At 43.8% G+C, this 13,695-nt stretch overlaps 1 protein-coding gene across 1 annotated transcript in view; it reads left to right on the forward strand.

Moving 5' to 3' along the window:
- Positions 1–13,695, forward strand: part of ANP32B (acidic nuclear phosphoprotein 32 family member B) — a 177,631-nt gene that overhangs the window by 96,034 nt on the left and 67,902 nt on the right. Inside the window, exon 5 of the mRNA XM_069236569.1 lies at positions 3,184–3,293. Coding sequence (XP_069092670.1) covers positions 3,184–3,293 — 110 coding nt within the window. The remainder of the gene's footprint in view (positions 1–3,183; positions 3,294–13,695) is intronic.

A 13,695-nucleotide genomic window follows, 5' to 3' on the forward strand; every position in this document is an offset into this window, starting at 1 on the left:
AGAGTTGCTATAGGAGTAGTTCATTCAAGGAATCCTTGGAAGTGAACATGAATTAGAAGAACAAATTAGATAACTTTGATAATGTTTTTATTCTGAATATGATCTGTCTGCTTGTCACCGTTCCTGCTTACAAACCTCAGTTTCGAGAGGCTCTACCTATAGTACTTCCGACATTGTTTCTGCTTGTTGTAGTTGTAACAGACATCACACTGCTCAAACGAGTTTTGTGTATCCAGTCTAACACCAGGGAATATGAGCTATCCTATCGATCAGAAAGAACATTACTGAATGTAGCTTGTTGGATTGGCAAGTAATGGGCTTGTCCTTCTTAGACCCATGTCCCATTTTCCACAATTAAACCCAAGTTATGCAGATTTTTCAAACACAACCCGGTAGCACAGGTTTCACGTGATGGAAGTTAAATGGGCTTTTGTTAATACGTATGCGAGCACAATATTTGAAGAATGTCAACCATTTGCCGTGTAAGATATTTCTTTTTGGATGGTGACCTGCATCAAAACCTGTTGCAAAAGCAAACTGAAAACTTAGTGGTAGACTGAAATCTTTGTCGGCTAGAAGCAGGGTAGTTAGAATGAATGTTTTTTCCCCGCAGAACACAATGCTACAGGAACTCTGAAAAGTTGAGTACCATCCATGTGGAGCCAGAAAAACAAACTTATCATTCCATGCAAGATACTACAACTTTTGCAATTAGTGAAATGCTATTTAATGTAAACTGGACGATGTAAAAGCAGTTCCAGCAAGGTACATTCTCAGAAGACCTCATAAGAGGAATATAACAGTCTAAGTGTGGGCAAAGCACCCTTCACTGACAAAACCCAAATATTTAATAGGGTAGTGTTTGCAAAATGCGAGTTGCTGTTTTTTCAATTGGAAGGTTCTGCCTAAAATGGGAGCCTGTCACTGCCAATTGCTATTTTATGCACTGTCACCATAACTTGCAAGGTAGTGCTCATGGTGTTCTAAGACATACTTTCTATGGTGGGTGGGGTTGTTACTTGTAGTTGTGCCTATGTTTTATTTTTATCTTTATATATATACGTAAGTGACCCATCAGGCCTCTGTTACCCCAAGGACTTCTTACTACAAGATCACAAAAGAATCTGAGAGCGCCACCAAAGATGGGGACTAATCATTAACATACAGGAAGATGCATACAGACTAGATGGATTGTCCTGTATACATGTAAAAATCAATGGGGATTTACAGTCTTACAAATCGGAATATTGTCAGCATCTATTAAGTATATAAAGGCTGGAGATGAAAAGCTACAACTAACCTATTTCTTTTACACCCATGGTTTGGCTCCAGAAGTATATTGGTGATCTGGAAGAGGCATCGTTTGGAGGATTTTGCATAGTTTTTAGGAAGTTCAAAATATTACTAGATCAATAGAGTTTTGCATTTGTTAATTTTGTTTTCCAGTTCTCTCCGTTTACCGTAATCTGTTACATTTACTGTGCCTATGCAACCATTAGGAATACACGGCCAGACATTCTACTGGTCAAGTTACAATTACAAAGTTGTCTGTTTTTTACACACAGGTTGCTTTACCTGATCTACATTTTACAGTGTGCTAGATGTATAACCCATTGCAGTATACAACTTCCATTTGGCAGGATTCATAGAATCTTGCCTCCTTAGTTTTAAGGTAGAGGAATCCTGTTTCGCAAAACCTGCTGAAGCCTGTGCATGCAAGGATTGAAGAATATGAGGGACAACAGGGCTCCTTTCCTGTATTCATGATCTCAGAGTGCCATTTTGGTTTTGAGCACAGCCCCCTATCTCGTACAGAGGCAGGGTCTAATGAACAAATGGCATGCTGTGAGAGGACATTTGGGGGGGGGGGTGCATGCTGTGGTTCCTGTAACACTGTTGAAACCACCTCCAGCAGCTGGCATTCACAAAGCCGAAGCAGTTTATTTCAAAAGATTCCTCTTTGCAAAATCCTACTGCCTGCTTTGACAGGTCGGTATTGTTTCATTGGTTGCGCCCACAGTGGCAGTCACAAACCTTGAAAGATTATGTTGCATTTGGGAAGAAGCAGTGGGAACACCCTTCTCATGCCCCCGAGACCGCCTTATTCACAATGAATTACAAAGTGTATTATACGTGATGAAAAGGCACTTCCGATTCACAAAATACTCTGTACATTAATTAAGAACATGTATTGCAGTCTCATGCAAACACCATTATGCATCGATCCCACAGTCTGTGGGCTGTACACGTGCCGGGAGAGAAAGAAAACATATGTGCTTCACAACAGTATCAAAGTGGACAAAAAAATAGGCGAAACTGCTCATCCAAACATGAAAGTAGACATGCAAATTTGAAAATCTGTTTACTTCTATATTATTTTTGGGTCTCTGAAGAACTTGTCACAGCCCCTGTAGACCTTGAAATTGTTGTAAGCAGTGCTTTAAATGGAAAAAAAAAGTGCAGGTACTTATCATATTGAGCTTTGGTTGGGGGCGTGGCAGGGAGGCGGGGCTAGAGGCGGGGCTTGGGGCGGGGCTTGGGGCGGGGCTTGGGGCGGGCTACTGACAAACATTAAAAGACCTCAAGAATTTTCATTGCAGCAATCTGTTTCTGGATGGCACGAGGATCCAGTTGCTGAAACTCTATGTCGCTCGATAATCGCACAGAGTCCTGTCCTGCTTGATGACTCCTGGCTGGGTCCTCAATCTGGCAGCAAACCTGCTTGCAGCTGCTCTCCTCTGCCCCTTGTCTGATGATGGCTTTTTCCGTCTGCTGTGCTTGTGCTGGCAAAGAAGAAAGTGAAAGCCAGCGCAAATTGCGCTTTTTAAAGGGCTTTCTTTTCTTCCCGCCACACAGCTACCTGGCGGGTGACGTCACACGCTGCTCTGCTGTGACAGTGTGAAATGGCCATCATGAGAGCATGCGCCGCATTGTAGAAATGTGGTGCAGTCTCACATGATGACTATTTGTCCCTTTAAATGTGGGCCTGTTACAGTGAGTACCGGTACTCTCCTTTGTAACGGAGAAGTTCCGGTACTCTTGGGAGAAGAGAAAAAAAGTGCCGGTACTCAGTACCGGTGAGTACCGGCCCATTTAAAGCACTGGTTGTAAGAGTCCCTAAGAGTGCTGCTGTAATTGGAAACATAAGAGATGGATGCAGTAACTTTGTAAATCTGCTTCCAGAAGGTGAAGATGAGGAGGATGAAGAAGATTTTGATGAAGACGAAGATGATGAGGAAGACGAGGAGGAAGTCGGAGCAGAAGATGAAGAGGACATCAGTGGAGAAGAAGAGGTCTGTATAATACAGTATCATCCTTTTTATTTTTGTCACTTCACGTAGCATTGGCCAGGTCTAGGAGAGACTCGGAGTGCTGAAAAGAAGACACAAGTGATGTCCTATCATGCATTAAAAGACTTGGCACAAAGTCAGTTTTACAATCATAATGTAGTTGGTAGCGATTTCAGTTGAAATCATATATTCTGTACACATGTATAGAGCATCCAGAGAGCCCAGAAAACAATATGGAAATACTAAAATTGTATAGTAGATTAACTTGATTGTTGCACAGCATTTTACAGATCAAAAAGTGAGTTTACCATACATCCAGTGATGGGGTTGAATTTATGTGAAGTCTTCTAGTTGGGTAAATAGCTAGTAATTATGCTTGCGGTTAGCTTGTGGCCTTTTTTTTTTTTCAGGAACTCTAGGCCAATCAGTACTACAGGGTTGTCATTGCCAATCCACACCCTCCCACTGCTGGTGTCATGAGGTCTAACCCTATCCTTTAGACCCAAAACTGAGCACCCAGTATGACCCTTTAGCAGTTGACCCTCAGGGTAGCTGTCCAAGCCTTATTCAGTGAGGTGGTGTTGGGGGGGAAAGAAAATCAGGGCACATTGAATCAACAGTTATCAATGATGGAACGTCTAACCAGTGCTTAGTTCTGTAAAATAAAAAAACACCAAAAAGTACTTAACTTATAATTCACACACAACGCAGTGCTCTTCATAAATGGTTCTGATACAAGAAATAAAAAAACTGGCAGAATAATTATGCGTTACTGCCAGGATGTAGTCTAAACTGCTCCCTTAGGCCAACCTTGTACGATATCTTTGTGACACTCTCACCCTTTTCTCTATGGGGGCCTGATGGTTGTTTGTATGGGGCCTAGGGGTGCCATGAGTGAGAGGGAGATGATCAGCTATATCATGGGCCTGGTTTTACTGCTTACTCATGAGCATGGTTCTGATCTCTAGTGGTCTCATTATTCATGTGGTTGTTTTATCTATCCACTGAATTGTGCGTTTTTCTGGCATCCTCTGTTACGTATAATTTTAAGAGTGCTTTATAGTAAATGTTCTTTTGTTTGCCCTAGACTCAAACCATAACTAATAGAATGGCTAATTCATAGGTATTCTTCCTCTCTGCCTCTCATAGGTCAATCTCTAACGGCCAATATATCATTATAACTGGATTCCTGGCTGATTCACAGATTTGCGTCATGCATACAGCACAAGTAATTGTTAGAGCATCATGGTTTTCAATTTCCAGATTGTCACCACTGTTACACAGACATGTTGTGATGTTCCTTAAAACCCTCTGAAGAGTGAAAACTGTAGTACAGTAGACAAGTGAGTCCAGCAATAGAAATTAGAGAATCACTGGTTTATTTTTGTTGTTTCATGTAGTGCTGCTTTTGCCCAGAGGTGTAAGAGCACAATACAAGTTTGAGGTTAAGCAGCATTTGAGAAAAACTGTGAAACCCATTAGTTAAAGGTCAGCAACATGTTTTGGGATGGTTACAGAAAATATACAGCATATGCAGTATAATAGTGGTGGAAAGGAATAGGACAATGTGCTAAAGCAGTTAAACCTTAAAAGTATGGCATTGCGTGGCCTCTCCATTCTGCTCAGTACTGCTTTGTTCTGTTCCTCACTTCTGAAGAACTGTGTGCACGGCTAACATTTTGGGGTACTGCCTCCTTCTGGTAGAATGATCTTCCATATCCTATCTTTAGGTCGAAGCCTGCTTAAAGACATATTGGTAACTTGTTGATAGCAACCCTGGAAAGGAACTCCGCCCATTGCTTTTCTTTGACTTGTGTTTTGTCACTCACATTTGCTTTCTTTCTCTTTGTTGGCTTGTTTTTAGCTTGTCCATATTTTTGTTTGTTCCTCCTGTGAAGCACAACCCGTTTATCACCTTTCTGGCTCATGTTGTTCTTCGACGATTGCTCGCTTTTTTGTTTTCCTTTTTGTGGAGCATTCCATGAGACTGCATGTGTTTGCCAGCGGTGTTCCTCATGTTCTTCGTAGAGCACTGCATGGGAGTGCATGTGTTTGCCATCTTCCTTCTTCATGTTCTTCGTGCACTTGCTGCAACAAGTGGAGGCTTACAAGGAAGCCATGTGTGGCACTGTTCCAGCACCCTTGGTGTGACTTCAGGCCCCACAGATATGAAGAGGCCTACTGGCAAGCTACCATCAGCAGATAGTCCTCAACACAGTCTGCGCCTGGTGACTCCCATGCAGGATCCAACCCAATTCCAGGGGCCTGACCGGACTTTGAATCTGGCACTACAATATTCACTGATCATTCACTTGTGAATGCCGGAGTAAAACCCCATTGTCTGGTCACACTTGAAAGCAAACCAAGTATAACCTCAATAGAAGTTGGCCCTGGGCTACCTGTGGAGCAACCAGTCCAACCTTATTCAGACTTTGGTAGAACTCTGCCTTTACCTGAAACACTGCACTTTCCATTTGCTTCAGAGACCAAACACAGTGAAAATGGTGCTAGAGATGATGGGGATTATGTACCCCATTAATAAGATGAGGTCAGTGTGCGGGTTAGACACTTTCCCAGATACTTAGTTGAACTCTCCTTTGCTCCATCCACAGAGGAGCCAACTTATTTTGCTGTGGTGATCAGATGGACTGTTAACGTTCTAGACCAATGTCTCCCATCCTTTGAAATGAAGACTAATGTCCTAATGGAAGTCCTGTAACCTGGGCAGACTTGAAAGAACCACATCTCCCTTTCGGTGAAGCCCTCAAGGATACACTAATGGGCACTTGGTCGAAACTTTGCTCTTGTCCATCAGTCAACAGACTGCCATCTAGCAGGCACATGCCTGCCGCTTGTGATCCTCCTTTCATCAGGCAACATCCTAAGATGAAAGCTTGGTAGTCTAGATGTCCACAAGTATGCCGATCCCTAACTCTTTCCCTATGCCCATCTCATTAAGTTGCACTATTCAGGATGGCCAGGCCACAGTGAAATATGTCATCTGCTCTGGGCTGGGCACCACTGACTGCAGGGGCTGGGCAATCAGTACTAATATATTTCTTCAGTGCCACATGTGAATGAGATCCACAGGATTCTCGGGTGCTGTTCAGGTTCCATTAATTGACGTATAATTTGATAGTACCCATCGCTTTGGAGACAAGACAGAGTAAGCACTGAAGGACATAAAGGATAGCAGGGCTGCACCACGGTTCCTCAGATTTTCTGCACCCTTGAGCCAGTATTCCAAAAAGGTTTGACCCTTTGTCAGACAATCCAAAGGCTGCCTCCACACAACAGATCTCCACTATTCCTTTTGAAGACAGGGTCTGAATCTGGCTGATAATGCCCAGACCCTCAGGGATAATCACTGCTGTATCCCCCATCACTCCTCCTACCAACATCAAGCAGCTTTATCACAGGACCACCATGATGCAAGAAGGTTAGGGGATTACCTGTACAGGTGACAGCATCACTTTCACAGATGGGTGATTTCAATAATCCAGCAAGGACATGCCCTACCTTTCCATTCAGATCTGCTGCATATGCCACCACATCAGAACAGCTGTTGGAGAACCACTTGTCCGTTTTTTGCAGCTTGTCAAGCCTCTTTTGGCTAAAGGAGTTATAGAGTGGGTCTTGGCATCAGAAATGGGAATCAGGTGTTAACTCTGTTATGTCATAGTGTAGGACAAGGGTGAAGGCTTTCCTACAGACAATTCATTGTCTTGATTTCTTCCTAAAACAGAACAAATTCAAGATGCTTTCATGGGTCATAGTTCCATATACCCTGGATTCAGAAGACTGAATGGTTCACTAGCCCTACAGCACATCTACTCCACATTCCCGTCCTACAGCCCCACAGGTGTTACCTGAAGATCAAGGGGGTGATTCTAACATTGGCGGGCGGCGGAGGCCGCCCGCCAATGTTCCCCCGTCAAAATACCGCTCCGCGGTCACAAGACCGCTGAGGGTATTTTGAGATTTGCCCTGGGCTGGCGGGCGGCCGCCAAAAGGCCGCCCGCCAGCCCAGGGCAAATCTACCTTCCCACGAGGACGCCGGCTCCGAATGGAGCCGGCGTAGTGGGAAGGTGCGACAGGTGCAGTTGCATCCGTCGCGTATTTCAGTGTCTGCTTTGCAGACACTGAAATACTTTGTGGGGCCCTCTTACGGGGGCCCCTGCAGTGCCCATGCCATTGGCATGGGCACTGCAGGGGCCCCCAGGGGCCCCGCGGCACCCCCTACCGCCATCCTGTTCCTGGCGATGGCGGTAGGGGGTGTCAGAATCCCCATGGCGGCAGAGCGCGCTCCGCCGCCATGGAGGATTCTGTAGGGCAGTGGTAAACCGGCGGGAGACCGCCGGTTTACCCTTTCTGGCCGCGGCTGAACCGCCGCGGTCAGAATGCCCTTGGGAGCACCGCCAGCCTGTTGGCGGTGCTCCCGTGGTCGGTGACCCTGGCGGTCACCGGCCGCCAGGGTCAGAATGACCCCCCAAATGTTTTCAGTTTTCTGTACCTCCCCTTCAGCCTCCCAGTGCCCCTGGAGTGTTAATAAAAGTGATGGTGTTGACTGAAGCACACTTTCAGAGTCTGGATACAATTATTCCCGTACCTTGATGACTGGCTATTTAAAGCAGGCTTGCTGCAGTTAGTTTAGGACCACTTCCAGACGACGGCAAACCTCTTAGTATCTTTAGGGTTTTCCATCAGCTTGCCAAAGTCACACCTGTCTCTTTTGCATACGCTCCCTTCATCAGAGCCATCCTAGATATGATCTTACTTAGAGCTTACCCTCAAGTTTAACTAGTCCAGGACATTTAGGTCAGGGTCTCTTAACTTTTAGCCTTAGCCCTGAGCCTCAGTGAGTATGGCTGTGAGACTTCTTGGCCTCTTGGTCTCCTGCTTTTCGATTACGCCAGATAGCACAAGCAGGCTCTGTAGTAGGTTCTGAAATCTCAGTGGGCTTAGCACAAAGAGAACCTGTCTTTCCTTCATTTTTCAGGAGACACTGCAAAAGAATGGCACAGCTGGCTCCTTGACCACAGTTGGACCAGTGGCAGACCTCCCTCCCCTACACCACCCAGTGCTCCAGGCGGTGACAGATACCTGACTGTTGGTTTGGGGAGCTCATCTGAAATAGGTGGAGATTAGAAGGCTTTGGTCTCCGGTGGGAACTCGCTTCCACATCAGCATGTTGCAGTAGCAGACTATTTGCTTAGTGTTGAAGGAATCCTCCCATGCATGAAAAGGAGGCTGGTCCAGGAAACTGCCTTTGCAACGCAGGCTGAGCAGAACAGTGCTTGCCTAAACCACGCATCTGCCTTAACCATGCATATGCGGTTTAGATGGGTGGGATTAGGAACCGGAAGGATTGGGAGAGGAAGCTCTGGACACAGCCAGGTAAGTGGGGATGAGGAGGTGGTAGGGCATTCTTGGGGGGTTGAGTTTAGGGCGCGGGGCGGGATATATATATTTTTTTTGGGCAGGGTTTTAGGGCTCAGGGCAGGGGTGGAGGCTGTGTAGTTTTAAGGGCTGGGCCTAGGTTTTATGGCAGGGAGACGGGACAGTTTTGCAAGGGCGGGGGTCAGATTTAGGAATCAGGGTGGGGGGATTGGGGTGCAGGTAATTTTTTTCAGGAGGCAGGGTTTAGGCCTCAGGGAGGGGGAAGGGGTAGTTTTAAGGGCAGGTCGGTTTTAGAGCTCAGGGTGGGGGGATAGTTTTAAGAGCTGGGTCTAAGATTTAGGGCCCAGGGCGTGGTGGAGGGGTAGTTTTCAGGGGGTGGGGTCAGTTTAAGTGCTCAGGGCAGGAGTTTGGGGGGGTCAGGGTAGTTTTTGGCAGGGCCCCTCCAACCCCTCCCCCCCCCCCCCCCCCCTACATTTTTGGTCCCTCCACTGAAAAGAACACAAGAGTTTCGCACACTAAAACACTTGTATTCACAAAGCCAGTTGGTCTGGCTTGTAACTGTAAAAGCATTCTGACCTACTATCTTACCCAGTGACCTTTTTATTCTTGGAGCAGTCTTTGTATGTTTAAAGTATTTCTTCAGGTTACACTAATTCAAATACAATAACACATTTTCTTTGCACCAGTAATATCCATGTTGTCCTGTTCTGTTAATATTCTATGCAGTGGTTATTTTTTCCTTAATTTCAAAGTATTTTCGAAAGGATACAGCAGCCACAAATGGGCTGCTGCGGGTTTTCTTTTCATTCTTTTTATTATTGTGTCATATGCTAACAAATTAATTAATTTAAAAAAATCACGATCGTGCCAGGTTGTCAAGACCAGAAAGACTTGCTTTGCCATTGTTTGTTCCCATTTGATAATATGCTGGTCACTAAAATCCTGCTTGTTTTCTAAATATGGTTAACTTTCAACTTTAATTATGTTTAGTTTCTAGAAACCTTTTGGTTGTTTCATCACTGTACAGAATTGATGCACTGTAACATCGCTTAAAAGAAGGGGTGGGTAGGAAAAAGATAAAAGTAGTAAGGCTCGTGAAAAGGAAAGTGAGTTGAATATGTAAACAGAGCAGTGAGCTCAGTAGCAAATAGTGTGATATTCTGTGGCACTTATGCTAGAGAGCACACAGATGTAAACTTCTAGGAGGATGTGTTTTTGAACAGCAATAGAGGGTATAGAATTGAAATGCCGTTCAGTGCAAAATTGATAGCAATCCTTGAAGGCCTTATGAGAAGTAGTGGTTCAAGGAGAAGGGATAACTGTATCACTTTTTGCTAGCATTCAAAATTAGATAAGCTTAAATATGCTCTACCTAAATTAATGTGTTTACTGCACTGATAGGTATGCAGGATGTAAAGAATGAGTTTGAGGAGACTTTGGAAATTAAAGAGCAGGGCATCCAGGAGGAGGCTACTTATTCCTGATGTCAGTGCGACCACGCTGTATTTACCGAGACTACTGACTTGAATTTGTTTTTTTGCACATCATTAAGGGGGCCTTTTAAGAACCTTCTAATCTTTTTAAATTTCTGATTCTGTTCGTCACTGGGCACCTAATCTTAGTTTGGGGGCATTCTGGGCTCGCAAGTCAGAGCGAGATAATTGTGGCCCCCATTTTTGGGTTGTTGACAGTCTAGTTTTCATCCAGGAGAAGGCTTTATATTCCTGAGGTCAGCGCTCAGCGGGTGTGCATTATGTGCACCAAAGGCAAACCCATCCATGCCCGGACTGCGCTATGCGCCAGACTCTAATCACATTCCCTCCCAGAAGTACGCAAGAGAAGTGTAACTTCACTCTAACTCCCCAGGTAGGCACGCATCATGCAATCATTTAAATTTTTGCGAGGGTGCTTAGAATTTCCACTGTAGCAATTGTAATTTCAGCTGTCGGGTGGAGCAATTATTGCCTGCTGACAAGCCAAAGTTGTTTTCTGATTCAAGGTCAACTAAATTGAATTGCACTCTGATCAACTCTCACTCACTTATTCGCCATAAATGCAAGTTTTTTTCTAATTTTTAGAATCGCATCCTCACCACTTAGTATTTGTGATCGAAACCTGGGCTGATGAGATTTCGGACCAGGATCTTCCAGCAGCTTTACCAGCTGGAAATGCCATTATTGGATTAGATAGGGCAGGCAAATGCAGTAGGGCCTGGTAGGATTATATTGCAACTGTTTGTAGATATCCTGTGAGCCTTCCAATTCAGTGGATAGTGAGGCCCTCTTTTGAATGTAAATTGACCAACAACAACATCATGATTTATGGCTTTTAGATTTATTGGCCCTTGGGCCATAAGCACATTTATAGTGTTAAGTGTACAATAGCCTAATTACACCTTATTAGATTATTTTAATAGTCATTTGGAAGATTTACTACTTTTAGTCAATAATTTGAGTTTTAATCTAATTCAGCTGGTGCACACAGCTACACTTACAGCAGGACACACTTTAGATGACTTTTTTCAAATAATCCTGATCTCAAGCTGGAAGCTGTACTACCCATCTCATCATCATAAGGCAATCTGCTTTAGCCATCCATTCCAGCTTCCAAATCTATAGCTAGCACACCAGGGCAGGAAAAAAGATTGGGGCCTGGAACCGAATTAATAAAATGGACTTGTTAGTCTAGAAGCTACACAGCCGCTGCTTACTGAGGACCCCAATGAAGCTGCTGCAATCTTTGCAGAGTTGATTAATGAGGCAGTTACTAAGCTGGCACCTTTAAAAATATATTAAACTCGTAGGAATAGACCCACCTCACCATGGTTTTCATCCGAACGTAGGGCCTTGAAACAAAAATGCCACAAGCAAGGTAAAGAATGGAGAGTGGATAATTGTGCAGTGGAAAGATGAAGATTAGAAAGAATACTTTTAGGAGTATAAAAAGCGTATTATTTTGGAGAAAACAAATCATTATATGTAAAAAATTAAATTGACAAAACAAAATCCTTGAGAAAGCTTTTTTAAACTGTTCAGGCACTCTCTAGTCCTAATCTTCCCACTGCCGTCCCTCCCGGCCAAATGTTTTGCAATAAGCTGGCGGATATTTAAAATAAATAAATGGGAGGCAGTATATGGTGAATTTGATTCTACCCAACCTATTGATTCAAGCACAGAACCTGCCTATTTGACAAAATAAAAGTGAGCTCCGCAATTTCCCATCTCTGACTATTGACCAGGTATTTGAGTTAAGCAGTCACACTATATCAGGAACCTCTTCAGACCCTTGCCCCCCAAAGTACTACATGACATAGCAGATAAGTTGCCACGGTTCTAACCACTTTGTTAAACATCATTATCACTGGAGGAATCTTCCTCAATAAATGGAAAAAATCCTCCATTCTTCCTTTGTTGAAAAAAATCTTCACTTAACCCTAGGGAAGATAAAAGCTATTGACGCATTTCACACTTACCATTTCATGTGAAGGTCCTTGAAAAACATCTTAATGGTACTCTCAGAATATTTAGATAATAATGAGATTGTGGATGATGTGCAGTTTTGCTTTAGGTCTATCTAAAGTACTGAGCCAGCTCTGGTTATAGTTTCACAAGAGATTAGACACATCATGGATAATGGAGGAAGGGCTGCAGTGATCCTCTTGGACCTTTCTGCAGCCTACGACAATGTGAGCCATGCAGTGCTGTTGGAGCGCCTAGCAGAAATTGGGATTGATGGATCATTCCTTAGTCTTCTCTCCTCTTTTTTAATAAACAGGGAACTGTGGTCCTTGGAGAATATATTTCAAAATCCTTTTCACTACCTTGTGGTGTCCCCCAGGAGTCATCAGAGTCCAACGCTTTTTAACATTTATTTGGCCCTTTTAGCCAAGTTGATTTGTTCCTTTGGCTTTGCCACAGTGTCTTATTCTGATGACACTCAGATTGTAGTGTCGATCTCCAATAGTATTCATGAGGTCACTGACTGTTTCAGGGGATGATGTGTGCAATTGTCAGCTGGATACGCAGCAATTTCCTTAAGTGGAAACTCCTAAAAAACGGTTTCTCCTATTTAGAAAGGACACCTCTTTTTGAAATCAATCTTGGTGTCCCCAGAATCTGGGTCCTCCCCCTTTGCCAGTATTCAGAGTTAGTAACTTGGGGGTAATTTTCGATTTTGATCTGTCTTTTACGAAGCAGATTAACAAATTGACCTTGCCCTGTTTCTTCTTGCTGAGCACGTTTATTCCTTTTGATTTGCAGAAATGGTTTATCATTGCATTAGTGTTAACCAGATTGTATTACTGTAATGCCCTTTGTTTAGGCTTAAAACAACGCCCTTTAAACAAGCTTCAGACTCTGCAGAATACAGTCTGTCATGAACATAGGAAAATTCTGAAGTTGTAATCGCGTAAGGCGTCTTATTGGAGCTTCAAACAAGCATTTGAAATGCAATGTGTCTCACGTTTTCACAAGTAAGAGCTATTTGGTTTGTACATTCCGAACTGAACATTTCTTGCCACATAAATTGAAAATAAAAAATAAAACAGGAGTTTGCTCACAGTCAAACGTATTATTGGCAGAAGTGCACTTTTCCATGTAACCGGGTCGATGTGATGCAAAACTCTCAACTACTGCAAGATTGCGCTGTGCAGGAAATGAATAGAAAAAAGTAGTCCAGGAGCCATACAGAAAACAAGGAGTCTTTTATGTTTTCAGCAGTTGGCCGGTGCGCTTCAGGAGGGCTAAGTACTGGAAAAGGCATGAGGTGTGCATGCCTTCCACTAATGAAAGCAATATAATTCTAAAAGGCAAGCCTACAAACCAGCCAAACTCATGGGCTTGCGGTTGGCGCGGTTACAAGCCCATAGAGAGATTACAGCAGGGACAGAGCGCTTTGCGCTCGACCCTAAAAAAACTGACCTTTAAGGCTCTCTGTTTGGCACACAAAGTACTTTATGGCTTCAGATCAGAGTACCTGTAAAAGAAATTTGTGTGGTACACTCCTT

Source organism: Pleurodeles waltl, chromosome 1_2 (genome assembly GCF_031143425.1).
Source record: "Pleurodeles waltl isolate 20211129_DDA chromosome 1_2, aPleWal1.hap1.20221129, whole genome shotgun sequence".
Lineage (NCBI taxonomy): Eukaryota > Metazoa > Chordata > Amphibia > Caudata > Salamandridae > Pleurodeles > Pleurodeles waltl.